Source organism: Gekko japonicus, unplaced genomic scaffold, assembly GCF_001447785.1.
Source record: "Gekko japonicus isolate JY-2015 unplaced genomic scaffold, Gekko_japonicus_V1.1 scaffold3393, whole genome shotgun sequence".
In the NCBI taxonomy this organism is placed as follows: Eukaryota; Metazoa; Chordata; class Lepidosauria; order Squamata; family Gekkonidae; genus Gekko; species Gekko japonicus.
In genome coordinates this window covers 114,455-142,242 of record NW_015173783.1, presented here as the reverse complement: position 1 = coordinate 142,242, position 27,788 = coordinate 114,455, and the positions used below count along the sequence as shown (strand labels likewise).

General features: G+C 49.0%; 2 protein-coding genes across 2 annotated transcripts; both read left to right on the top strand.

The window, feature by feature from the left end:
- The first annotated feature begins 4,058 nt into the window (after positions 1 to 4,058).
- On the top strand, positions 4,059 to 17,350 carry LOC107120779 (zinc-binding protein A33-like). The gene is made up of 6 exons (XM_015423546.1): positions 4,059 to 4,534; positions 9,343 to 9,438; positions 11,702 to 11,938; positions 14,131 to 14,153; positions 15,402 to 15,526; positions 16,839 to 17,350. Exons 1-6 carry the CDS (start codon positions 4,103 to 4,105, stop codon positions 17,348 to 17,350), a joined length of 1,425 nt encoding a protein of 474 aa, XP_015279032.1. The 5' UTR covers positions 4,059 to 4,102.
- Positions 17,351 to 24,328: 6,978 nt separating this feature from the next.
- On the top strand, positions 24,329 to 25,273 carry LOC107120778 (olfactory receptor 10AG1-like). The gene has a single exon (XM_015423545.1). The coding sequence runs from the start codon at positions 24,329 to 24,331 to the stop codon at positions 25,271 to 25,273; it is 945 nt and encodes a 314-aa protein (XP_015279031.1).
- Positions 25,274 to 27,788: the final 2,515 nt, after the last annotated feature.

Below are 27,788 nucleotides of genomic sequence, written 5' to 3'. Positions count from 1 at the left end.
CTTTTAAAGGGTGAGTCATGATACATCAGGGAGAAAACCCATGAAGCTGTAAAATCATTCTTGCCCAGAATTTATGAAACATCTGAGAGGTAAAAAATAGAGGGAAAGGAGGGTGCTTCAGGTGAAGTTTCTCAACTTGAATTAGCTCATGATATATTTCTGCGACATACTCTGACAGTATTCCTTCTTATGAAAGCCCCTGAACTTTTAAGAAAGAAAAGAAAAAAGAGAAATTTGATATATTGACAAGGCGTGAGGTTTGTGTTTAAGGAAACTGTTCCTTAAGGTAAATTTTCAAGGGTATTAATCTTCCAGAGGCAAAGAGCTGATATTTCCAGTCCGAGAGATAGTGATGTCATTTCTGTTACATTTCCATCTGTAACGTTTTCATCCTGTCCTTCCAAGCGACTGAGGAGTATAGATGGTACCCGCTGTGTTTACAGCCACAACAACCCTGTGAGGTGGGTTGGCTTGAGACTGATTGGTCCAAGATCAACTGACAAATGGTTCACCACCACAAGGGCCCTACCTGGATACGAAGATGTTTAAATATATGTTTTGTCTGTGTGTACCCATCATGATAGAGGGTGTGCGCACCATGTGAAACCTCCTTTTATGCAACAACTAGTTGTGGTATCTGCTTCAAAATCGATTTGTTGGTAACTGGGCGAGCGCTCCGGCATGTCCAAGGCAGACGTTTCTGAGTTATTTGGGGCAAATTCTGTAAGGCCACTCCCCAACATTATTTTGTTGCTCCAGAAAACAAACAAATAAATGTGATGTAATATTTCCTCCCTCCCTCCCTTGCCCAGCCAGAATGGTCTACAGCATACACCAACACAAGATTCCAGTAGTGGGGAAAGCAAGGGGCAAAGGAGGCTTGAGGATTCCTCCCTCTAGAATAATGGCTTGCACTCCATTGGCACCATTACCACTGGCCACAAATACTGCAGTCAAGTCACATCTGATTTACGGCAACCCCTAGTGGGACTTCCAAGGCAAGAGACGTTCAGAGGGTGGTTGGCCATGGCCTGCCTCTGCCTCACAATCCTGAACTTCCTTCTGGGTCTCCCATCTAAGCACTGATCAGGCCCGACCCTGCTTAGCTTCTGCGATCTGACAAGATCAGGCTAGCCTGGGCCATCCAGGTCAGGCATCCGCAGAAATTAGACACCAACAATCCATGCTTTTCTATCACCACGTCCTACATAATGCTTGTAAGACCTTTTCACGTTGTGCCTGTGACATGCAGACATTTCAAAAAAATTCTCCTTGACGGTCGCTGGTTTGCTATTAGGCGAGTGTGTATGATGAGAGGGGGCAAATTTGCCTGCCTTTGTGAGAGCGGAGCAGAATCTTCACTTTCTCAAGTAATCCATCACCATAAAGTAGTGAAGTTGACATTCTCCCCTTTACCCTGGTGGGAATTTTGCAACTGTGAGAAAAGAAATAGTGTGGTTTCAGAGGATAGTCGGGCCTCTGCATCTACCCTACCTTGCCCGCAGCTGCTGACACCGGCACCGTTTCTTGTTTGGGGTAGTGGTCAGGAGAGTGGACTCTCATCTCGGAGAACCAGGTTTGATTCCCCACTCCTCCACGTGCAGCTGCTGGGGTGACCTTGGGTCAGTTACAAGTTCTTTCAGAGCTGTTGTCTCAAGGGCAGTTCTCAGGAGAGCTCTCTCAGTCCCACCTACCTCACAGGGTGTCTGTTGTGGGGAGGGGAAGGGGATTGTAAGCCACTCTGAGACTCCTCCTGGTAGTGAAGGGTGGGTTATACATCCAATCTCTTCTTCTTGGTCTCTCTCAGCCTAGCTCTTGTGCTTCAACACACCAACCTTCACTCCCATCCCAGAAATCAGGTCAGAATTCAAGATGCGAGGCTGCTGTTTCTCCTAGGCGGATTCTCACCAAACTATTTATACTCTTTATTCCCAGGTGGCTGTTGGTTTTCAGCTGCTTTCTTGTCTCTTGTGAGAATGCTTAGGCATCAACAATGTGGCTGCCACCATGTTTATAATTCATTGTGTCGTGGACAAATCTAGGCCAGCTATGTGCTAGCGAATGACCAAAATACCACGGGCATATGAAGAAGAAGAAGAAGAGAAGAGACTGGATTCATACCCCACCCTTCACTACCCAAAGGTGTCTCAGAGCGGCTTACAAACTCCTTTCCCTTCCCCTCCCCACAACAGACACCCTGGGAGGTGGGTGGGGCTGAGAGAGCTCTGACAGAGACTGCTCTTTTTCAAGGACAGCTGTGCCAGAGCTTGTGACTGACCCAAGGTCACATCAGCAGGTGCAAGTGGAGGAGTGGGGAATCAAACCCGATTCTCCCAGATTAGAGTCCGCACACTTAACCACTACACCAAACTGAAGGGGGAAATGCCAGTGTAGACACACTGGAGTGGATCCCACCATCTTCCAAGTAAAGCCATAGAAACTGGGAGAAGGCGTCAGACTTGAGCCAAAAGAAATCTTTAAATAAATAAGGTTAAAGTTTCCCTTCCTCAAAAGCCAGTTGAACCCATAAGGTAAAGGTAAAGGTTTCCCTTGCTTGAAAGCCAGTTGAATCCGACTCTAGGGTTGCGGGTGCTCATCTCCGTTTCAAAGCCGAAGAGCCAGCGCTGTCCGAAGACGTTTCCGTGGTCATGTGGCCGGCATGACTAAACACCAAGGCGCACGGAACGCTGTTACCGAAGTGGTCCCTATTTATCTACTTGCAATTTCTTGCTTTCAAACTGCTAGGTTGGCAGGAGCTGGAACTAGAGACGGGAGCTCACTCCGTCATGCGGCACACTCGGGTCTCGAACTGCTGAACTACCGACCTTCCACAGCCTGCAGTTCAGTGTCCTAACCACTTGAGCCACCGCAGCTCCTTGAACCCATAAAGGCATACATAAATGAACCCCTTTTTCTCAGTGGAATGGCAGGTCAGGGTTAGGAGCCACCCATCTCTGGACTTCCTGCCTTTCTCTAGTCCTACTCCTTCCTAGATAGCTTCACGTTCTCAGACTGCTTTCCTCTCCTGGCTCCAGATCAGGAGACCTTGGTCTCCTTCCAGAGCTGGGGAAAGAGCCAAAGGCGGCCTATGTAAATCCCTCTAATCACCAACTGCCAACCCCTTCCCATCTCGAATGAGGGAGAGAGCTCTGAGCTTCCTTAAGGTAAAGGTAAAGGTTTCCTTGCTCGAAAGCCAGTCGAATCTGACTCTAGGGTTTTGGTGCTCATCTCCGTTTCCAAGCCGAAGAGCCAGCGCTGTCCGAAGATGTTTCTGTGGTCATGTGGCCGGTATGACTAAACACCAAGGCGCACGGAACGCTGTTACCTTCCCACCTCTTACAAATGCTCTTCTGTTAGTCCTTATCACTCACAACTGGTTGGGTGCTCTTGAATACGGGATGCCTCTGAGTGTATTTAGGAGATGTAGGTGTTTGGGAGGAGCCAGTGTGGTGACATGATGCACAGGTAGGGGAGAGGCAGGCATGGGGCCGGGCAGAAAAGGGCAGGGCCTTTGTGGGGAAATAAAGGGGACGGAGGTATTGGAGAGATTGCGGAAAGGCTCAGATTGACACTCGTGGCTTGGCGGCGAGAGAGTCTCCTTATCTGCAAATCTGGCACATTCTTCGGCAGCTGTGCTGAGACTTGTGCCGCCCGGGTAGGGCTGATTGGAAAATAAGTGCCGGAGAGGCTCGCAGGAGGAGCGACAGGCGGACAGAGAACTTCTTAGGCAGTGGAAGAGAAACAGGAGAAGAGTGGATCGGAGGCCCAGCGAGTGAATGGCGTAATCGCTGTGGAGGGCGAGGTTTAGAAAGAAAAAGACGTAGGTAAACGAGAAGGCTAAACTGTAGTGGAGCCGTGGTTGAGAGAAGCTAGAACAAAACAGCGAGGGTTTAAGGCAACCTAACGGGCAAACGTGCACAGTGAGAAAGGGGCAGCAACTCGTAGCAGAGGGACAGACACAGAACAGGAGAGGAAGCGTAGGCCATGGAATGCTGAACGTAGCAAGGGCTGCAAAACAGCAAGGGGAGGCTAGACATAACCAGACTGGGAGAGGATTGGAGGCGAAAGGTGCCCTCTTGTTGCCCGGCCTTATTGTTCCTCCATGGCGGCCCCGATTGCAGTGGAAGACTTTGCGGAAGACCTGAGTTGTTCCATCTGCCTGGAGCTCTTTTCTGACCCCGTCATCCTGGAATGCGGGCACAACTTCTGCCAGGTCTGTATCACCCGCTACTGGGAAGAGATACCTGACGACGGCAGGGAGGACACACCACTTCCCACCTGCCCAGAGTGCCGCCGCGAGATCCCAGGGGGCAAGTTTACGGCCAACCGGCTGCTTGGGCAGCTGGCGCAGAAGGCAATGGAGTCCCTCTCGGCCCACGCCAGCGACGAAGACGCTGAACTCGAAGAGAATGGCGAGGAGGTGCAGGGGGACCTCATCTTCTGCACGGAGGATGGCTGCCTGGCCAGGGCCTTGCAACCGGAACACTGGGGGCACCAGTGCCTTCCTCTGGATGAGGCTGTAGAGCACTACAAGGTCAGTAGGGGGCAGGCTGGGCTTGGTGGTTGATTCAGCTGGTCAAGAGGTCATTGTTAATGTTGACTGTAGTACAGTAAATTGTCACTAGGGGCCGCCGTTCTGCATTGTAAATCGACTTCCGTCTTCTAGGTCAGTAGAAAGGGAAAGCTCTGAAGTCTGCCCTTGAAATCAAATAATTCAGCTCATTCCCAACAAACAGAGAAAACTGATAAATCTACTCTTTACAGCCGCAAAAAATGTTATAGCTAAGAAATGGAAAGACGAACATCCTCCGACAATTAATTTATGGCTATCTAAAGTGTGGGAATATTTTTTATTAGAAACCGTTTCCATTTTTAACACGAATGACCAAAATGAATGTGAACTAATGAACCCAACTGGTAAATGGTATCCAATTGTGGATAAGTTAACCTTTGAGTCTTTTGATTGGAAAGCGATTAGTGCAGCACAATACTCATTGTTATTGATAAGCTAGCAAACTTCTATCAGTATTTGAGTAAGTCAAATTGGAAGTCTGTATACACACTGACATATATATGAAAAATTGTTAAAATGTTGTTTGAGAACCTGTATTTATTTGTTATGTTCTGATTTAAATTCTAATAAAATATTATGGTTAAAAAAAAATTCAGCTCAGTAACCTCAGCAGAGAAGAAGAAGAGGAGATTGCATGTATGCCCTGCCCTTCACTACCCAAAGGAGTTTCAGAGTGGCTTACAAACTCCTTTCCCTTCCCCTCCCCACAACAGGCACCCTGTGAGGTGGGTGGGGCTGAGAGAGCTCTTGGCAAAAACTGCTCTGTTTCAAGAACAGCTGTGCCAAGACTATGGCTTGCCCAAGGTCATCCAGCAGGTGCAAGGGGAGGAGTGGGGAATCTAACCCGGTTATCCCCGATTAGAGTCCTCGCACTTAACCACTACACCAAAGCTCGCATAGAGTTGTGAAAATTGCATGTTTTATGTTGAACGATCTGACACTCCTTTTGGTGATGGTGTGGTACAGGATAATTTGGGTTGTATTGCTTCAGACTGCCAGTGCAGTCTGTTAAAATGTATGTTAAACTGCCCTCACCCCCCCCCAGTTAAAACTGTCCCTGCATGTAGAATGCCAAAACATTATGAGGGGAAAAGTCCAGGTATCACTGTGGTGTAGTGGACAGAGCAGTGGAGTAGGACCCTAGGTGACCTGGGTTCGAATCCCCCCCCTTCTTCCACAAAAGCTCACTGGGGGGGCCTTGGGCCTGTCACAAGCTCTCAGCCTGGCTTACCTCACCGGGCTGTTGTGAGAAAATGAAAGAGGGGAGAACGATGTTCTAAAGCCGTTTTGAATCCGAAACGAAGGGGAACAGCAGGATATAAATAAATAAACGCATCTTCTCAATGTGTTAGTTTTCCAGAGGCAGGGGTCTTGTCTGGAAACAACCAAACAGATAATGGAAGCGTTTCAGGGAGTGAATCCTGGCCTTGTGGTGAGATCCAAGAGGACTGTAAAGGTAAAGGTTCCCTTGCTCGAAAGCCAGTCGAGTCCGACTCTAGGGTTGCGGTGCTCATCTCCGTTTCAAAGCCGAAGAGCCAGCCTCGTCCATAGACGCTTCCCTCGCCATGTGGCCGGCATGACTAAACACCAAGGCGCACGGAACGCTGCTACCTTCCCACTGAAGTGGTCCCTATTTATCTACTTGCAATGTCTTGCTTTCGAACTGCTAGGTTGGCAGGAGCTGGGACTAGAGACGGGAGCTCACTCTGTCATGCGGCACACTCGGGTCTCGAACTGCTGAACTACCGACCTTCTACAGCCTGCAGTTCAGCGCCTTAACCACTTGAGCCACCGTACCACACGATTAATCTGAACGCGTGGCTCACTCCTTTCGCTACCCTCCCGGGCCCTGAAACGGGAAGATTGCTCATATAGCTCCTGCTGCTTGCTCACCCAACGAGGGCCTGATCCATGAGCCTCGGGCTTCATTACGCAACTCCTCGCAAGCCACCTTTGCTGGGTGTGCACTATCATCTCGTGTTGTCATCCCAGGTATTGCCAAAGAGGTGCCTTGTCGCTCAGCTCCCGTGCCTGGGAGTCTGCTACACTTTATTGATCCACTGGGGTTTTCCTTTTCGAGTTCTTTGAACATTTTAATCCTGCATTTCCTGCTGGATGCTGGTGGGTTGTAAGCCTTGACAAGTGAGTGGCAGATAGTTTAACGTCAGACCCTTGGAAACCAAATGCAGAACTGATGTGTGACATCAGCTCTGATTTTTTTTTTTAACCAAAATATTTTATTGGGTTACAGTAACAAGCATATGTACAACAAACAGCTCCATCCCACGGGGATAATCATCTCCAGGGCTATTTTTGGGCAGGAACGCACAGGAACAGAGCTCCGGCTGGCTCCCGCGTTGGCCACGCCCAGCAGGAACTCATTAGCATAATAGGCCACACCCAACAGCAGAAACTCATTAGGATTGGCTACATTAGGGGTGTGTGGCCTAACATGCAAAAAGCCCTGGGTTTTGACAACAAAAAAGGTGAACAGAATAAGAAGCAAAAGGTGGGTGTGGCTGGATGACCACACTTCTGGTAACATGGGGGTGCGGCCTAATATGCTAATGAGTTTCTGCTGTTGGGTGCGGCCTAATATGCTAATGAGTTTCTGCTGTTGGGTGTGGCCTATTATGCTAATGAGTTCCTGCTGGGCTTTTTCTACAAAAAGAGCCCTGATTTCATCTCCCAACTCAGCGACCATTACAAGACGTATCTAAAGAAACCCTGACCTAGATAACCCAGGCACACCCGATCTCATCAGATCTTGGAAGCTAAGCAGGGTGGACCCTCGCAAGTACTTGGACAGGAGACCTCCGAGGAATACCAGGGCTGGGAGGCAGAGGCAGGCAAGAGTCAGCCACCTCTCTGAAATGTCCAAGCCCCACTAGGGGTCTCCAGACATTAACCATGACTCTCTCTCTCTCTCTCTCTCTCTCTCTCTCTCTCTCTCTCTCTCTCACACACACACACACACACACACACACACACACACACACACGCACACATGCACACACGCACACACGCACACACACACACACACACACAAGACTTATCAAAAACAAGACAGTCTTACGCTACCTGTAGAACCTGGACTACTGTAGAATCCATCCGTGCTAGTTCTTCTGGTGACCTATTCCAGAGGGCCAGGACCACCCCCGAAAAACAGGGGTGGTCACACCAGAAGACAACTGCAAGGCCCAAAGGTGGCATCTAGGTTCATACTGGGAGAGATTGTCCCAGTGGACGTAACGGGTATGAGATGTGATTGACATCTCTCCAGTTAGAAAGTGGGCGAGCCGTATCTGTGCACTGGATTGCTGTGGCTTAGCGGATGAAGACGATGTAGGGTTGCCAAGCTCCAGGCGGGGCCTGGAGCTCTCCTGGAATGACAACGGCTCTCCGGCCTACAGACATTAGTTCCCCCAGCAGAGAAGGGCATCTTCAGAGGGCAGACTCTATGGTATACCATAGCTTACAGGTGCAAACTCTTTCCAGGTGCTGCCCTTCATAGGCACCACCCCTAAATCATCAGGAATTTCACAGACTGGAGTTGGCAGCCGCAATGGTGCCTTTGTAAATAAAAGAGAACTTGGAATTTAATCAATGTTGCTCTACGCATTCCGGTTAAGGCTGTGCTCGGCTGAAGGTGGCTGGTGATGGAGATGAGCCAGCCAGCCTTCTATGAACGCGCAAGGGAAAAGTGCAGATCTGGATGGGCAGGGCTAGTCCCATCTTGTCCGATCTTGGAAGCGAAGCACGGTCAGCCCTGGTTAATATACTTGGGTGGGAGGCCACCCAGGACGTCCAGCGCTGCTGCTCAGACGCAGGCAACGGCAAACCCATCTCTGAATGCCTCTTGCCTTGAAATCCCTTTGGGGGTCACCGTAAGTAGGCTGTGACTTGAGGGGCACTTCCCATCACCAATAACAGAGGCATTCTTTTGGGAGGGGGCGTGGCTCAGTGGCCGAGCAACTTCTTGGCCTGCAGAACGTCCTAGGTTCAATCCTGGGCATCTCCAGCTCAATGAGCAGGTGATAGGTGATGTGAAAGACCTCTGCCTGAGACCTTGGAGAGCTGCTGCTAGTCTTAGTCTTGATCAGGGGTCATTTCCTGCAGGAGCGCACAGGAGCGGAGCTCCGGCAGTAAAGAGCCCAGGGGGCGGGCACGTGCAACAAGCCCCACCCCCTGCTCCCGGCAGCCCTCAGTCAGAGCAAGAAGCAGCCAGGTAAGTTGCAGAGCTCCCCCCGGCCCCCCGGTCCAAAACAGTCCAGTGGCACCTTTAAGACCAGGTCTTATTCAGGTACAAGCTCTTCCTCCTCTGTGAGGACAGATCTGCACGTCCCCCCCCCCGATAGCTAGCCATCCAAAACAGTCCAGTGGAGCCTGAGCGGTGGGTGTTGCCTTCTGACACACGTCCGGTGATGTCAGGGGGTGTGGCATATGCAAATAAGTTATGCTAATGAGTTATGCTAATGAGCTCCTGCACCTCTTTTTCTACGAAATGACCCCTGGTCTTGATGGACTGACAGTCTGATTCAGTATAAGGCAGTTCCATGTGTTATCGTGAATGCAGACCATAGGTGGGATCCAGGCAGCTCTTTCACTCAGTCTTGCTCAGTTCTTCCCCTTACGAGAGCCATCTTCCCACAAGGCTTCTGGCCGTGCAAGGTCTCATGATCCTCAGCATAGTCTTTTTGAGGGGTGGCCAAAAGGGACTCCCTTTTTCACCTGGTTGAACCCAACCCAATGTCTGTATTTCCCTTCAGGAGATCCTGACAGTTTCTCAGGCCCTGCTGGAATCCAAAGCCCAGGCGGCGAATTCGTTGCGAGAGCTGAGCACCCAGAAGATCCCGGAAATCGCAGTGAGTCCAGCCCTTCTTTCTGTCTGTCTGTCTGCCTTAGCCTTGGGCTTTCTCCAGCTCTTTCATTTGGCCATCAGGCATTCCAGTCTAGGGTTGCCGAACAGTGTTCCCTCTAAGCTGAGTTAGTGTGAACTAGCTCACAATTTTTTAGCCTCCAGCTCACACACTTTTGCCTTGGCTCAGGAAGAAGGGCTCCAGAGCTAACTGATTTATGCAGTAGCCAAATCACTGGCTCACAACTTTGAAGCCAGTAACTCACAAAGCAGAATTTTTGCTCACAAGACTCCACAGCTTAGAGGGAACATTGTATGCCGACCTCCTTCTAGGACTTGGAGGTCCCGTGGAATTACGACTGATCACAGATATCAGTTCCCCTGGAGAAAATGGCTGCTTTGGAGGGTGGACTCCATGGCATTATACCCTGCTGAAGTCCCAATACTCTCCGGGTTCTGTTGGAATAACGGCGGCTCAGCATGCCTGGACACCAGGGGGCGCTGTATTTTCCTTTGCACTAGAGCCCGACTGTGTCTTTGTGTCAGGCCTCTCTTTCTTTCTAGAAGCTTCTCTCAGACTGCTCCTTCTCTTTCTGTACCTTTGTCCTTTTCCCTCCTGGTCTTGCAGGAGGCGGGGCGTCTGCGCATCTCCCCTGGGCAACCAAGCCAGGACCACACCCAGAATCGTATTCTTCCACATAGGCGCAGCCAGACTAGCTGGCCACAGGGTTGCCAAGTGTCACCCACCTTGCCGGCGGGGGACTCCCGTCCATATCCCGGCGCGTGCCGCATGCACGTCACAGGGAAGTGACGTCATGATGCCGGGCACACTGGGGGCGGGGCCACGACCATACAAGGGAAACCCATAGAGTTTTCCCTTGTATGGCCATGGCCCCGCCCCCAGCGTGCCCGGCGTCATAACGTCACTTCCCTGTGACATGCATGCTGGGGCGGGGTTCCCCCCGGGGCCTGATTCCCCGGCGTTGGGGAACGGGCCTCTGGGGCGGGGGGTTTTCCGCCCCCCGGGGGGACTTGGCAGCCCTAGCTGGCCACCAGTAACAAGGAATCACGTTATTTAGAATCGACTTCTGTTTCTTCTTCTGCTACAAAGTGCACGTGGATGTAAATAAGCTTACATAAAAATATTTTTTCATGTTATTTTTTTGTATTTAACGTTTTTATTGCAAGATACATAGTTTTGCACATTACAGTTGGTTTAGAGAGGGGAAAAAAAGCTACAGCTTACAAGCAGAGTAGACGGATAACTTCAGCTTACAATTGTAACAGATCTAAAGGGTAAACGTTTTTCGGCACTTTACCACTGGTTGTCATGTACTCTAGAAAGGGAAGCCAAATTGCTGGGAACTGAGCTTTTTGCCTAGCATTTTCAGTCAGAACATTTTTGTACACAATTAATTCCATCACATAGACTTGCCAAATCCTATCGTGCCAGAGCGAAATTGATGGAGGTAAGTTATTTTTCCATTTGATGGTGATGCAGGATCTGGCTGCTGCCACCAAAAAGTTGATTAATAATTTCTTTGTATTCAGCAAATCACTGTTTTCCCAGAGCGATAACAACAGCAATTCTGGTTTGTTTGGAAAATATTTTTTCCCGTTGCAGTATACTGACACAAAGGGAGTTTATCACATGTGATCCTACACTTTCCTGACTGTGCAACTTTGCTGCATTAGCTAATTAAAAAAGTAAAGGTTCCCTTGCTTGAAAGCCAGTCGAATCCGACTCTAGGGTTGTGGTGCTCATCTCCGTTTCAAAGCCGAAGAGCCAGCGCTGTCCGAAGATGTTTCCGTGGTCATGTGGCCGGCATGACTAAACACCAAGGCGCACGGAACGCTGTTCCCTTCCCACCGAAGTGGTACCTATTTATCTACTTGCAATTTCTTGTTTTCGAACTGCTAGGTTGGCAGGAGCTGGAACTAGAGATGGGAGCTCACTCTGTCATGCGGCACCCGGGTCTCAAACTGCTAAACTACTGACCTTCCACAGCCTGCAGTTCAGCGTCTTAACCACCTGAGCCACCGCAGCTAATTACATAAGCACAATAGACACTTCCCCCAAATCTCCAGGGATTTTCCAGCCTGTAGCTGGCAGCCCTCCATTCCGTACGGCCCACTGTTATTCATTCCACCATTTAATTCTTGCAACATGGTGGCTGAAGAAGAGAACAGAGACGTGCTCCCAGAGTGCTCCCAGAGTTCCACAAGTGCATCAGCCCCCTCATCCCTTCTTGCCTCTGTCTCCTCCTAAGGCCCAGCGGCTCCGACTGGAGCAGCACCTCTCGGCCCAGTTCCTCGAGCTCCACCAGTGGCTCCAGGAGAAGGAGGCGGCCCTGAGGAGGGAGATTCGGCGGGAGGAGGAGTCGCTCCTCAGCGAGTTGGAGACCAACCAGCGCAACGGGCAAGAGCAAGTCCGTGTGGCGGAGGAGCAGGTGGCCAAGATCCAAGCTCAGCTGGAGGAGCAGCAAGATCCTGAGATGTTCCTTAAGGTTGGTGCGCCTCTCCACGGATCTGTGCAGGCTTCCCTTCAGTCTCTGAGCATGAGCTATGGTCAGGCAGGGCTCTTTTTGTAGAAAAAGCCCAGCAGGAACTCAATAGCATAATAGGCCACACCCCTGACAGCACAGCTCATTAGCACATTAGGCCGCACCCCCATGTTACCAGAAGTGTGGTCATCCAGCCACACCCACCTTTTGCTTCTTATTCTGTTTACCTTGTTTGTTGTCAAAACCCAGGGCCTTTTCTTGTAGCAGGAACTCCTTTGCATGTTAGGCCACACACCCCTAATGTATCCAATCCTCATGAGTTTCTGCTGTTGGGTGTGGCCTATTATGCTAATGAGTTCCTGCTGGGCGTGGCCAACTCGGGAGCCAGCCGGAACTCCGTTCCTGTGTGTTCCTGCCCAAAAATAGTCCTGGCAGGGGGATTGCTTGGAGGACCTCCTGTCTCAAGGCCTTTCGATTTCTGCAGCCAGAGGACTTTTAAGTCCTGGACATTTGCTTCTGTTTGCTTGTTGTTAACTGGTGAAGGGCCCATCATGGCAGAGCAGTGGCTTGAGCATAGTGTTGTGTACTTTCTTCCCAAAGGAATTGGCGTGGGAAAGCACGCCGATCAGATCCACAGATGGTGCCATGTGATAGGAAGCTGTGAACACTTCAGAGGGGAGGGTTGCTGGATGTCCGGAATAGTCTTTATCAGTTGTGGAAGGGCTCCGGCTCAGGTCGAGCATCTCCTTGGCATGCAGAAGGTCCCGGGGTCAACCCTGGCCTCTCCAGTTTAAACGTAGATGATGTGAAAGACCACTGACTGAAACACTGGCGAGCCTGACTAGACAATGCTGACCTTGATGTACCAAGGCTCTGATTCAGATAGGGTTGCCAGCCTCCAGGTGGGGCCTGGAGATCTCCCGCTTTTACAGCTGATCTCCAGAGAGCAGGAAGGGCCCGGGTAGATGAGGCCCGCCATTTGCGGGGCTGGACGAAGGGAGGAGAGGCTGGCCAGTCACTGGGTCAAGGTGGGGAGGGGCCGGGCGAGTGGCGGGAAGCTAGGCGCCTCCCCTCCCTCTCCCAGCCAATAGCCAGGCAGCAAGGCGGTCGGAAGGGGGGGCAGTTTTGGAGTAGATTAAGCCAGTCGCCATCACCACCCGACCATCAGGGACCGGGATCCAGTGGACCCGTGCTGCGCCAGTGCCTATAACAGCTGTAATCAATAAAGTTGTGGCCAGGGCTCTTTTTGTAGAAAAAGCCCAACAGGAACTCATTAGCATAATAGGCCACACCCAACAGCAAAAACATATTAGCATATTAGGCCACACCCCTGACATCACAACTCATTGGCATATTAGGCCACACCCCATGTTACCAGAAGTGTGGTCATCCAGCCACACCCACCTTTTGCTTCTTATTCTGTTTGCCTTGTTTGTTGTCAAAACCCAGGGCTTTTTTGTAGCAGGGACTCCTTTGCATGTTAGGCCACACACCCCTAATGTAGCCAATCCTAATGAGTTTCTGCTGTTGGGTGTGGCCTATTATGCTAATGAGTTCCTGCTGGGTGTGGCCAACTTGGAAGCCAGCCGGAACTCCGTTCCTGTGCGTTCCTGCCCAAAAATAGCCCTGGTTGTGGCCAATTTTATCCACCTAATATCCAAAGAAACTGTGTGTGAGTGGTCAATTTGAACGGGGCAGTGGGCTGCCCAAGCCTTTCCACCCTGAATATGATCTGGAGCCGCAATAGGCTCCCCTGACAGAGATAGGCTCCCCTGGGGAAAGTGGCTGCTTTGAAGGGTGGACTCTGTGACATTGGACCATGCTGAGGCCCCTCCCCTCCTGCAGGAAATGACCCCTGCAAGTTCATCATCTGACCACCACTAGCTCTGCTATGAGAGGATATGGCCAAAAGAAGTCAATTGTTGTTTTAGGCTGTGTCAGCTATGCTGCCAGGGGGGTTGGGGAGTTCATTCTGTGTCTTGGTAATTGCTATTGCATTCCTATCTCTGCTGTTCTGCCTGTGCTGAAATGATTATCTCTACAGATGTGCAGGAGGAGGTTGTATTGTCTGGAAGTCTCCTATGTACCGTTGAGAGACTCCTGGTTCCCCGCTTTCGCCACCTAACGGTTTCCGAAAATTAGGCTTAACAACTGACATTCCTCTGCTAATTCCTGGGTTTTTTCCCTTTCCACAGAACATCAAAGCTTTCGTGGAAAAGTGAGTAAGATCTTGAGATCTCTTTCCCCACCCCATCTTTCTGTCTCTCACCCATCTACTGTCTCGCTGAACCTCATCAGGGGCCTCAGTGGTGTGAAGAAGAGCCCTTGGGGGAAGGTAGACAGGCTGTGGGTTGGGGTGCCAAGAGGGGAGACTAGGGGAACAGACGTCTGGGGCCCGGTCACCTATGGAGCTGGGCGAGTCATGTGATTTAACATGGCATGGTGATTGGACTGAGGTCTGGAATGGGGTGGAAAGAGGAGACCCAGCTGAGATCCTTTTCTGGGGAACTTTGGTGGTTCTCTGGCTGGTGAAGAGTCAGTGGTGAGTATGGGGGAGGGCTTCTAGCCTGGGACAGTCTGTTCAAAGCATGGGTTCTTCCCCTGAGCTGTAACACTCACCCCCCGCCCATTAATTTTGCTGTGACAATTTCCCCCCACTGACTAGAGCCTCATTCTCGAGACAATTTACCCATGATGCTCCTTCCTAACTGCTTTTCCTCCTGTCTGGCTTAAAAGAATACAGTTATTTATTCATTTTAGGATCCTTGCTCCATGCAGAAATGTCATTTATAAATCCATTAGCCCATGTACTTCGGGCTGCTTTGACATAATAAACTCGTAGTACTTCCCCCATTGGCTACTAGAGGGTGATGAGGATTGTTTTCCCCCCACCAAATTTGTCCCTTCTTCAAACTCTGTGGTTGTCAGGTCCCACGACAATCAAAGGAGTAACATTTATAGGAAAGGGTACTTTATTGAAGCCATGAGTCACTGAACAGGTTCTCTGTTCAGAATAACGCACACACCATGAGCCACAAAGGTTAAAGCAGATTCATAATTGCAACAGCCAATAATCAGGATTCCCGCTCGCTCTCTGAGAGCAGGTTTTCGCGCTTAAACTCCTGGGAAAGCAACGGCGAGTCCTTTATCAAAACAAAACGCTTCTCACCGATTCTACTCATTTAAAGCCAAAGCAAGGAGAATGAAAGACCGTCTCTAAACCACCTGTGACCTTGGAAAAAGATAACGTTACAGCATAGTCTAGCTTAACTGGAGTGCAAGTACAATGAATATATGCGCAAGCGTATACAAGTGAAGAGTTGACCTACTTGGGGGGGGGAATTGCAGACATATGAATGCAGACATATGAATGCCTATATAGAAACATGTACAGAACATCAGGGAACATATAATGAACATTGGCAGCTTGCTGACAGTGGTTCCACTTCTTGCATCTTTATTTTAGGTATTGCCCCAGTGAAGAGAAAGGGTCCGTGTTGCCGGTGGTCTTCCGGGATTTCAGCCTGGGCCAGTTTAAAGGCCCCATTCAGTACACGGTGTGGCGAGAGATGCTTCCGGCTTTGAGACCTGGTGAGTACGGGGATAGTCAGAATTTACAGGCTCCACAGTTTGGTGTTGAAAGTTTGATCGGGATGGCACCAGCTAAGTCTGCCACCAGGAGCAAGAGACCTCTCCCTAGGGTTGCCAGATCCCTGGGGCTCGTCCCTGGGGAGATGGGGGGGAACTTACCTGGAGCTGGAAAATGTGATGTGCCTATGTCACAGGGGAGCAGGAAATAAATGCCATGTGCCTACATCACCTGGAAGTGATGAAGGCATGTCGGTGACATCGGGTGGGGGGGGGACATTCTGGCTTTTGGACAAAACTCTATGGTTTGAAGCTAATTCTACCATAGAGTTTTGCCCCATAACCAGACTGTTGCCCCCCCAATATCACTGATATACCCGCATCACTTCCAGTTGACGTAGACATGTCGCATTTACTTCCAGCTTCTTGCTTGGTTTTTTTTTGGGGGGGGGGTTATTCTCCCCCACTGGCCAGCTGGCTGGCACCGGGAGGGGGGGGAGTGCAGGAAATTGGAGATCTCCCATGTACCAGGGGACCTGGCAACCCTGCCACTTCCTGCTCTGAGGCTTTAAAAAGCTGCCTTCTGTTCTGTGCTTTAATTCCTCATCTTTGGGGTCTGCGTTGCTGGTGTTATTCTATAGGTTGTGATTGGAATTGAAAGCTCTAACACAGCTGAGCTTGCTCGATGGAAGCATTGTACTTTGCCACCGCAGTCCAGGCCTTCTGCAAGCTAGTTGTTAAAAGCCTGCAAAGCACTTGGCCAGCTAACTTTCCAGTGACTTGACCTATGTTGCCAAGTGCAAGGCCTCATGGGATATTTCCCTCAAGAAGAAGTATGCTGCTGGTTAGCTGAGGGCCTCTTCTCTCTTCTTTGAAGGTAACCATTCCAACCCACATGCTCTGTTGCCTTACTCCCCCAAAGAACCCTGGAAATTGTCATTTAGAGGTGCATATGAGGGGTAGAACTGCTAGGGCTGGTGGGGCATCGATCTCCAGGTGACAGAGATGAGTTCCCCTGGAGAAAATAGCTGCTTTGCAGGGTGTAATCTATGGCATTTTATTCCACTGAAGTCTCTCTCCTCCCCAAACTCTGCTCTCCCTTCTCTGCACCCCCAAATCTCCATGAATTTCCCAACCCAGAGTTGGCAACCCTAAGAACTACAGTCCCAAAGTTGCTTTGTTAGGAACCACGGTTCCAAAACTGGTTTGGGATTGGTTTGCACGTTCGAATGTAGACAGCTCGTTGTCTCTTCTTTTTGGGTTTTCAAAATTTGGCCAAGACAGGTAATCTCCATGACTGTCTTATCCCCCCCAGCTCCGTGCCGTGTAACATTGGACCCTGCCACCAACCATCCTAACCTGGTGCTCTCCAAGGACCTCGACGCTGTACATTTGGTCGAAAACCTGGAGGAGGAAGTTCCCGACGGGCCCGAGAGGTTCAGCAAGTCTGTATGCGTGCTGGGTGCGCAGGGTTTTACGTCAGGGCGCCATTACTGGGAAGTGGGAGTGGGCAACAAAACCAGCTGGGACATTGGTGTGGCCAAGGAATCGGTCAACAGGAAGGAAGCCAAAGTGACGGTCAAGCCCAGCAATGGATTCTGGGCCATCTGGCTGCGGAATGGCAGTGAATACAAGGCGCTTGATTCTCCCTCTAAGCAGCTGGCCCTCAAGACCAAACCTCTGAAAGTGGGGGTCTACCTGGATTACGAAGGGGGACAGGTCTCTTTCTACAACGCTGACACCATGGCCCACATCTTCACCTTTTCTGATGCCTTCTGTTTTTCCAAGAACGAGACGGGGGTTCATTCATTATCCATTTTCAAATGAGTTTATTGCAGAGATAGTGTTTGTGGATGTGCAAGAAGAAATCTTGAAAAATATGTGCCCAAACTTTATTTTTGAAAAATCAGATTTTCATAAGCCTTGGAGATTTACTGTCATCCATAGTTAAGTCTAGAGGTTACTACAGCACTTCCTAGAGAGAGCGCCAAAGAGTCCCACCAGCCGTCCACATGTTGAGACAGTTTGTGCTGTGAAAATTGTCCTAAGGAACGAACAAGCAGGTCCTGTGTGGCATTCTCACCCACAGGGGCATGTTCTATCCTAAGGCTTCTGGGAAAAGCAGGGGTCGGTCCACTGACGAGGCCTCAGGAGGAATGTGGGATGGTAGAAAGATGTCTGTTGGCTCAGCCTGGAAGCTTCTCCTCAGTTCTGTTCTCACAGGTAAGCGTGGGTGTTCTGTGGTGTTTTTGGAGCAGGGTGGAGTCATCTGCCTTCTAACTTACACAGACCTTTGGAAAAAAGCTCCTTGTCTCAATACCAAGAGTCAGTCTGCCTATTTCTTGTTTATATTCCAGGAACTGATTCTCCCCTAATTCCCCTCCCCCAGGTGGTCCATCAGTGAACATATTCTATTTACTTTTGCATGCAAATAACAATTCGTACAATAAAACGTGATCCACACTGACTCCGTTTTTCCAAGAACGAGACGGGGGTTCATTCGTTATACATTTTCAAATGAGTTTATTGGAGAGAGAGTGTTTGTGGATGTGCAAGACGAAATCTTGAAAAGTATGTGCCCACACTTTATTTTTTGAAAAATCAGATTTTCATAAGCCTTGGAGATTTACTGTCATCCATAGTTAAGTCTAGAGGTTACTACAGCACTTCCTAGAGAGAGCGCCAAAGAGTCCCACCAGCCGTCCACATGTTGAGACAGTTTGTGCTGTGAAAATTGTCCTAAGGAACGAACAAGCAGGTCCTGTGTGGCATTCTCACCCACAGGGGCATGTTCTATCCTAAGGCTTCTGGGAAAAGCAGGGGTCGGTCCACTGACGAGGCCTCAGGAGGAATGTGGGATGGTAGAAAGACGTCTGTTGGCTCAGCCTGGAAGCTTCTCCTCAGTTCTGTTCTCACAGGTAAGCGTGGGTGTTCTGTGGTGTTTTTGGAGCAGGGTGGAGTCATCTGCCTTCTAACTTACACAGACCTTTGGAAAAAAGCTCCTTGTCTCAATACCAAGAGTCAGTCTGCCTATTTCTTGTTTGGTGGTAAAACAGAGATGAGATGTCTCTACGTGAAGCTGCATTTCAGCTCTCAGAGATCTGGTTTGGTGTAGTGCATGACAGCGGCAGGACTCTAATCTGGAGAACAGGGTTTGATTCCCCACTCCTTTTCCACATGAAGCCTGCGGAGTGACCTTGGGTCCGTCACAGAACTCTCTCAGAACTCTCTCGGCCCCACCTACCTCACAGGGTGCCTGTTGTGGGGAGAGGAAGGGAAAGGAGATTGCAAGCCGCCCCGAGACTCCTTCGGGTAGTGATGGATGGGGTATAAAACCAACTCTTCGTCTTCAACACTGCCAGCTGACTGGGAGAGGCTCTTGGGCAGAGAAGGGTCTTTCCTAACACCTGAAAATTAAGATCTTTTAAGAAGAGAAGAAAAAGAAGAGGAGATTTCCTGTGTGGCCTTCTCACCCACAGGGGCATGTTCTATCCTAAGGCTTCTGGGAAAAGCAGGGGTCGGTCCACTGACGAGGCCTCAGGAGGAATGTGGGATGGTAGAAAGATGTCTGTTGGCTCAGCCTGGAAGCTTCTCCTCAGTTCTGTTCTGTTCTCACAGGTAAGCATGGGTGTTCTGTGGTGTTTTTGGAACAGGGTGGAGTCACCTGCATTCTAACTTACACAGACCTTTGGAAAAAAGCTCCTTGTCTCAGTACCTGTTTCTCAGTTTAGATATTTGCATTTCCCCCCCAAGAGTCAGTCTGCCTATTTCTTGTTTGGTGGTAAAACAGAGACGAGATGTCTATACGTGAAGCTGCATTTTAGCTCTCAGAGATCCGGTTTGGTGTAGTGCTTGAGAGCGGCAGGACTCTAATCTGGAGAACAGGGTTTGATTCCCCACTCCTTTTCCACATGAAGCCTGTGGAGTGACTTTGGGTCCGTCACAGAACTCTCTCAAAACTCTCTCGGCCCCACCTACCTCACAGGGTGCCTGTTGTGGGGAGAGGAAGGGAAAGGAGATTGCAAGCCGCCCCGAGACTCCTTCGGGTAGTGAAGGGTGGGGTATAAAACCAACTCTTCGTCTTCAGCACTGCCAGCTGACTGGGAGAGGCTCTTGGGCAGAGAAGGGTCTTTCCTAACACCTGAAAATTAAGATCTTTTAAGAAGAGAAGAAAAAGAAGAGGAGATTGGATTCATACCCCGCCCTTCACTTGGAGTCTCAGAGCGGCTTACAGTCTCCTTCCTCTCCTCACAACAGACACCCTGTGAGGTAGGTGGGGCTGAGAGAGCTCTTTCGAGGACCGCCCTTGAGAGAACAGCTCTGTGAGAGAACTTGTGACAGACCCAGTCATTCATTCCTCCACATTTCTGAGGAAACTGTTCTTAGGTTTACTGAGGCTGTAATGTTCTCTCTAAGCTGTGGAGTCGTGTGAGCAAAAATTCTACTTTGTGAGCTGCTGGCATTAAAGTTGTGAGTGAGCGATTTGGCCACTGCATAAATTAGTTTGTTCTGGAGCCGTCCTTCCTGAGCTAAGACAAAAATGTGTGAGCCGGAGGCTAAAAAACTATGAGCGAGCTCACACTAACTCAGCTTAGAGGGAACACTGGTTGTGGGTTAGAGTTGGAGGTCCCAATTTGATGCCCGCAGGTGCTGTGGCACCTGCCAACAGCTTTCCTAGCACCTGCCAACCATTTTTACCGGCTCCGCTTCCTGCAGCCGTCATTCTGTGGCTGTACCCACCACACTGTGTCAGAATGCAAAAGGTGCCCACAGGCTCAAGGAGGTTGGGGGACCCCCCCCCCCGGGGTTAGAGCATGGATTAGGATTTTTCAGAAAAGGCTGCAGCTCTGAAATGGGAAGTGATGGTTCTGAACCCAAAGAGAGGAACGCCTCCAGCCTGAAAAAAGCAGCCTGCTTAACATCTTTGAAGCTAACTCCGATCACCCTTCTCCAGCAGGGTTTGGATGCTCTGACAAAGTTCATAGGCTGGCACAGAGTGTTTTTGGCATCCCAGCCGGGATTGCGAAGGCTCTGAGCCACCTCCCCACAAGGGCTGCAAGCATTAATTGATGCAACCAGGAGAACTTGATTTGCAAATTTAAATTTGCCATCCAAATAGTGTGGGTGTGGGTATGTGTTTGTGTGGGGGGGTGGCAGTACCAACAGTAGACCATTGTTCGAGAAGGAGCAGGAAAATTCATAACACACAGTTTTTTCCCAAGGGCTATGAGCCAAGATATCTAAATGGAAACCTTTGTGTTCAGAGGCAGAAGACCTCTGATTAGAAGATGCTGGTAAACGGTGGTGAGGAGGGCTACTTCCTTAGTTTGGTGTAGTGGTTAAGAGTTGTTGTTGTTGTTGTTCAGTCGCACAGTCAAGTCCGACTCTTCGCGACCACATGGACCAGCTCCTGCCAGGCACTCCTGTCCTCCGCCGTCCTCTGAAGTTGGCTCAATTTCATGTTCGTTGCATCTATGACACTGTCTAACCATCTCATCCTTTGCCGTCCCAGTCTTCTTTGACCTTCGATCTTTCCCAGCATCAGGGTCTTCTCCAGTGAGTGCTCCCTTCTCATTGGGTGGCCAAAGGATTTGTGCTTCAGTTTCATTATCTGGCCTTCCAGGGAACAGTCAGGGTTGATTTCTTTTAGGATTGACTGATTTGATCTTCTTGCAGTCCAAGGGACTCTCAAGAGTCTTCTCCAGCACCATAATTCAAAAGAGTGGTTAAGAGTGGCGGACTCTAATCTGGGAGAACTGGGTTTGATTCCCCACTCCTCCACTTGCAGCTGCTGTTGTGACCTTAGGTCAATCATAAGTTCCTTCAGAGCTGTTCTCTCAAGGGCAGTCCTCAAAAGGGCTCTCTCAGCCCCACCTACCACACTGGGTGTCTGTTGTGGGGAGGGGAAGGGAAAGGAGTTTGTAAGCCACTCTGAGACTCCCAGTGAAGGGTGGGGTACAAATCCAGTCTCTTCTCTTGTTCTTCTTAATGTGCTGTTTGTGGGCTGTCTAGAATTTTCTGGCTGTCCCTGGTTGGAAACAGAAGACTAGAACTGACTTTGGGTCCCGTTGCAGGAGGACTCAAGTTTTGTGACAGTTCACGGGTTTGCGATCACGCAGGGCAAGCAGATTCCAGCTTTTCTCTCTCTGTGTTGAATTTGATGCAAAAAGGAATGTAGAATGCACAGCTTGTTATCTAAAAACAAGAAAAGAACCATTGACGCTGGGAGGGCCCATGGCTGGTGCAGTGTAGTGATTACAGCGTCAGATTAAGACCTGGGAAATTTGGGTCCTGATCCACACTCTGATACAAAGCTCACTAGATTGTAGCGTTGCCGGCCTCCGGATAGTTTGATACAAAATCACAGCACTAAGGCTGTTACACTGTGTTAAAAAAAAAACAAAAAAACTGGACATGTGAAGTCCTAAAGATAATTTAATTCAAAATTTATAATACAAACAACTAACATTTAATACATTCATACCTATTCAGTATGGTCCACATGGGACTCCTTAAACAGCTTAACATTAGAATATAGCCCAACTCTCTTCCTGTACAGTCCAAGGTCTTTTTAGGGGCTTAACATATTCAAATTGGTCCACACAGGACTCCTAAATACAATTCATTATTTTGAACAGCCAAGTCCTCTTCCTGTACAGCCAAAGTCTCCTCTAAAGTAGTCAGTATTTTCCTTTCTTCAGGCCACCTTCCAAAAGAACTATAAAAGAAGACTTCAAGCAAGTGACCGTTCGCAAAGAAATTGCATGCAGATAAACTCAACAGTGGAGCTGCGGTGGCTCAAGTGGTTAAGACGCTGAACTGTAGGCTGTGGAAGGTCAGTAGTTCAGCAGATCGAGACCCAGGTGCCGCATGCCGGAGTGAGCTCCCGTCTCTAGTTCCAGCTCCTGCCAACCTAGCAGTCCGAAAGCAAGAAATTGCAAGTAGATAAATAGGTACCACTTCGGTAGGAAGGTAACAGAGTTCCGTGCGCCTTGGTGTTTAGTCATGGTGGCCACATGACCACGGAAACGTCTTCGGACAGCTCTGGCTCTTCAGCTTGGAAACGGAGATGAGCACCGCAACCCTAGAGTCGGACTCGACTGGCTTTCGAGCAAGGGAACCTTTACCTTTACCTTTAAACTCAACAGTCATTTCCTATTCTGTGAACTTGGCAGGGTGAGTTCAATTTATTTGAATTTAATTTGTACTGAAACGAAGAGCACCTGAGCATTCGCCACCACTGACCACCTGGGAGAAGACTTTGGCTGTACAGGAAGAGGACTTGGCTGTCTAAAATAATGAATTGTGTTTAGGAGTCCTGTGTGGACCAATTAAAATATGTATGAATATATTAAGTCACTAATACAGACCTTGGACTGTACAGGCCACTGACTACTTTAGAGAAGACTTTGACTGTACGGGGAAGAGGACTTGGCTGTTCAAAATAATGAATTGTATTCAGGAGTCCTGTGTGGACCAATTTGAATATGTTAAGCCCCTAAAAAGACCTTGGACTGTATAGGAAGAGAGTTGGGCTGTATTCTAATGTTAAGCTGTTGAATGAGTCCCATGTGGACCATACTGAACATGTATCAATGTATTCCATGTTAGTTGTTTATATTCTGAATTAAATTACCTTTAGGACTTCACATATCCAGTTAAAAATTTTTTTTACACAGTGTAACGGCCTTAGTGCTGTGATTTTGCATCAAACCTGCTTTCACTGTGTTACCATTATATAGTTACCCAGCTTCCAGGTGGTGGATGGAGATCTCCTTGAAGCATGGAGGGCTTCAAAAGGGAATTAGATAAGCATAGGGAGCAGAGGTCCATCAGTGGCTATTAGCCACAAGGTATAGATAGGGACTCTGGGGCAAGTGATGCTCTGTCATCTTGGTGCTTGGGGGGACCAACAGTGGGAGGGCTTCTAATGTGCTGGCCCCACTGGTGGACCTCCTGATGGCACTGGTATTTCTGGCCACTGTGTGATACAGCGTGTTGGACCGGATGGGCCTTTGGCCTGACCCAACATTGGCGTCTCTTATGTCCTTACGTTCTCCTGGTATTACAACTGATGTCCAGGCGACAGAGACCAGTTCGCCTGGAGAAAACAACCACTGTGGGGAAGATACTAATAATGTTGGGGATCCCTGCTCTAAGCTGTTTGGAGATTTAGAGAAATGGCAGGCTAGAAACCGCACGAGAGAGAGAGAGCAATCCAAATGCATGATGTTCACGTAGGAAGTTCAGGTTCCATTGGCACCATCTCTCAGGTGGCAGGATTGGCAAAGCCTTTGGCCTGGGACTCTGAGAAACTGCTGCCGGCTGGGGAGAGCATGGTGGGTGGAGGGAAGGGGCCTCAGCCAGGCATAATGCCATAGAGTCCACCTTCTAGAGCAGCCATTTTCTCCAGAGGAGCTGATCTCTGTAACCTGGAGACCAGTTGTAATTCTGTGAGCTCTTTGGCCACCACATGGAGGTTGGCGGCCCTAAGCCAAAGCCCATGGGTATCCAAGGCCCAGTGCAAGGTCATTGATGCACACATGTGTCAAATGGAACATGGCACCTGGGCTGGCAGCTACCACTTGTACCATAGAGATGGCAGGGACAGACTCTCTGTTAGAGTGGGTCCCCCTGTCTTGGCCACAACCCCACCACTCAGATGGAGACTTTTCAGTTTGGTCCCAGGACCTTTATGGCTGTGGAGAAGAGAGAGGAAGAAAGAGAGATGGCAAATTTGTGACCGAGTAACCTTAACGTCAGCATCTCCGTCTCTCTTTTCCTATAGATGAAGTATTGTCCGCCATGGCCAATCATTCTTCTCTGGTGAGCGAATTCATTTTCGATGGTTTCTCTGGGTTGCCACATTTGCAGACATTCCTTTTTGTGGTGGTGCTCTTCATGTACACCGTGTCACTTGCTGGGAATGCTACCATCACTGCCGTGATCAAGTTAAACCCAGTCCTTCATACGCCCATGTACTTTTTCTTGACGAACCTGTCTCTGTTGGAGATATGCTATACAACAGCCATTGTTCCCAAAATGCTAGTGAGCCTGGTGTCGGAGAACAGAAAGATCTCTATCTGGGGCTGTGCTACTCAGATGTATTTCTTCACCCTTTTTGGCATCACAGAATGCTGTCTTCTGGCTGCTATGGCCTACGACCGCTACGTGGCCATCTGTAACCCGCTGAGGTACACTGTCATAATGAATCGAGGGGTCTGTGCCCAACTCTCAGTGGCCTCATGGTCAGTGGGGGTGATAGTAGGACTAGGCCAAACCAACTATGTCTTTAGCCTGACCTACTGTGGGCCGAATAGGATTAACCATTTCTTCTGTGATATTCCACCTCTCCTGACATTAGCTTGTGGTGATACCTCAATGAATGTCATTGCTGTATATATGGTGGCTGTTCTTTTCATCACTACTCCTTTCCTTCTCATCCTCACATCCTACATATTCATCATCAGCTCTATTTTGAGGATGCCGTCAGCCGAGGGCAGGCGTAAAGCTTTCTCCACATGCTCCTCACACCTCATTGTGGTCTCCTTGTTTTATGGTTCAGGCATCATCACGTATCTTAGGCCCAAATCCAGCTATTCCACAGAGGGTGACAAGTTGCTGGCCCTCTTCTATACAGTAGTAACTTCCATGCTGAACCCCATCATCTACAGTCTGAGGAACAAAGAAGTCAAAGAGGCCTTGAAGAGAACGGTTAGCAGCGGACTGTTCCCTGGGAAGATCAAGTAATCACAAAAGGAACCAGTGACCGCAGCTGACACCTAGAATGCCTCACACTTCAGTCTTGATATTTTGGGTGCCATGTATGTAAACCTTTGAATAAAGTTTTGTGACAGAAAAGCGGTTATTTGCATTTTCCTAACAGGGGCTATATGCTGTAAATATTCTAACAATATTAGTCGATAGCTCTGGCAAGAGCTTTCTTTCCTCAGGGTTTCTCATTAGTTCCTCAATCTATAGCTAGTTCTATCATTTCTGTTCAGTGCATTATGCATTTTTATTTTATAAAATTTTTACCCCATCTTTCTGCCCTCATAAAAGGCTACTGCGGCGGCTAACAAATTAAGACGTACATAGTAAAATCCCATCTAAAAATAATTAAAACCAACAAAAACATATCATTAAAATGAACCGAGAGTTAAAATACACAAAAACATAGAAACAATAAAAATTGGGCAAGAAAGAGGGATCACTGAGGGAATGCCAAATGAAACAAAAAAGCCTTGACCCATTGTGGGGAAGATACTAACAAAAGGGGACACATGAATCTTGGGGACACAGTTTCAGAGTTTTGGTGCCAATACCAAGAAGGCCTTCTCCCAGGTTGCCACCTGCCCAATATCAGAAGTCAGGGGCACCCAAAACAGGGCCTTGGAAGGTGACTGTGGTGGTCAGGTAGGTTCACAAGGAAGTAGGCGGTCCTTCGTGTATGTGGGCCCCAAACCATGTAGGGCTTTAAAGGTCAGCACCAACCCTTTGAATTGTGCCCAGAAACTGAGAGTCGGTGTAGATGACTGGAGTGGAATTGTCCATACAATTGTCTGGCGGTAACATTCTGCACCAGTTCTGATTACTTCTCAAGGGCAGTGCCACACAGAAGGCATTGCAGTAATCCAATCTAGATGTAACCGGGGCATACGCCACAGTGGCCTAATCTTTTTTTGCAGAGGAAAAGCAGTGGCTGGGTAACCAGTTAAAGGCACTCCTGGCCATAGCTGCCACCAGTTTATCCATAGTAAGCCTGGGTCCAAGGGCACCCCCAGACCACAGTCCTGTTCCTTCAATGGGAGCGTAGCTGCATCCCAAACAGGTGACACCTTAAATCCTGGGTCAGGCCTACATCCACTCCAAAACTGCCCCCCGGGCATTAGTTCAGGGTTGCCCCAGCCTCCCAACGATGAGCCAGAAGCATGAGATAGAAATGTGTCATCCATATGTTGGTCAATCCAACAAGATACAAACAGGGGTCACTAAGATAGAAATGTGTCATCCATATGTTGGTGACAACTCAGACCAAATTCCTGGATAACCTGAACCAGCAGTTTCAAGTAGATGTTCAAAGAGTGGAGAGGACAAGATGGAACCTTGTGGGACCTCACAGGCTAATGGTCAAGGGGCTGAGCAGCAACATACGCTGAAACCTACCCTCCATGTGTGGGACTGTAACCACCACAAGCAACACCTCTCACTACCAGCCTGGAAAGGCAGTCCAGAAGGATTCTGTGATCAATGGTATCAAAAGCTGCTGAGAGGTCCAGAAGAATCAACAGTCACAACCTCTCCGTCCCAGCACAGGTCATCAGCCAGGGTGACCAAGGCTGCTTTAGTCTCATTACATATATAAGTGCCATCAAGTAGCATGGTGACCCTAGCAACCAGAGGTGGTTGGCCATTGCCTTCCTCTGCAGGGTCTTCCTGGGTGGTCTCCCAGCCAAATATGGACTCTGCTTAGCCTTTGAGATCTGATGAGATCAGGCTAACCAAAGTCGCTTGAGTGGGTAGCTAAATTAGATTGATGGGGAGTAGGTTCAGGATAGATGGAAGAATCTTGAATGGTGTGAAGAGGTTCCTTTGCCTTCTAGAACTGGTTGGTATAAGTTGGCTTAGGGACATTAGATAAATTGGCTTTTATAGGACACTAGATAAATTTGTGGAGGGTAGATCTACTGATGGCTGTTGGTCATGATCAATGAAATACCCATGTTCAAAGGCAGCGTACCTCTGAATACCAGCTGGTGGGGAAGGACAATAACCCCAAGGGTCTTATAGGCAGGTTCCCATATTAGATAAAAATGGAGAATCTTGCTGTCATGCCAGATGTGAACTGTCTCTGTAGATGTGGCAATTTCAGGCATCAATTTTGCTGCTGGATCAAACCAAGCCTCATGCAGTCTGGCACTCACTGACAATGGCCAACCAGATTGCCCCCCCCCATCCAATCAGTTAAACTGGTGATTAAAATCTACCTCCCAGTCAGTTACTGGCAGCAACAGCAAACAATTCTTCCAGCTCTACAAAAAACGAGGCAATTTCATGGAGGGCAAGTGGGGTAGCTCAATGGAACCCCTGTGTTCAGAATCAGCATCTCTCTGAATACCAGCTGCTTGGAGCAAATAATGAGAAGGATTTTGCCCAGATTGTGAATTTTCCAGAAACATCTGGTTGGCCCATGTAGGACAAAGGATAAGAACATAAGAGAAGCCAATGTTGGATCAGGCCAAAGGCCCATCCAGTCCAACACTGT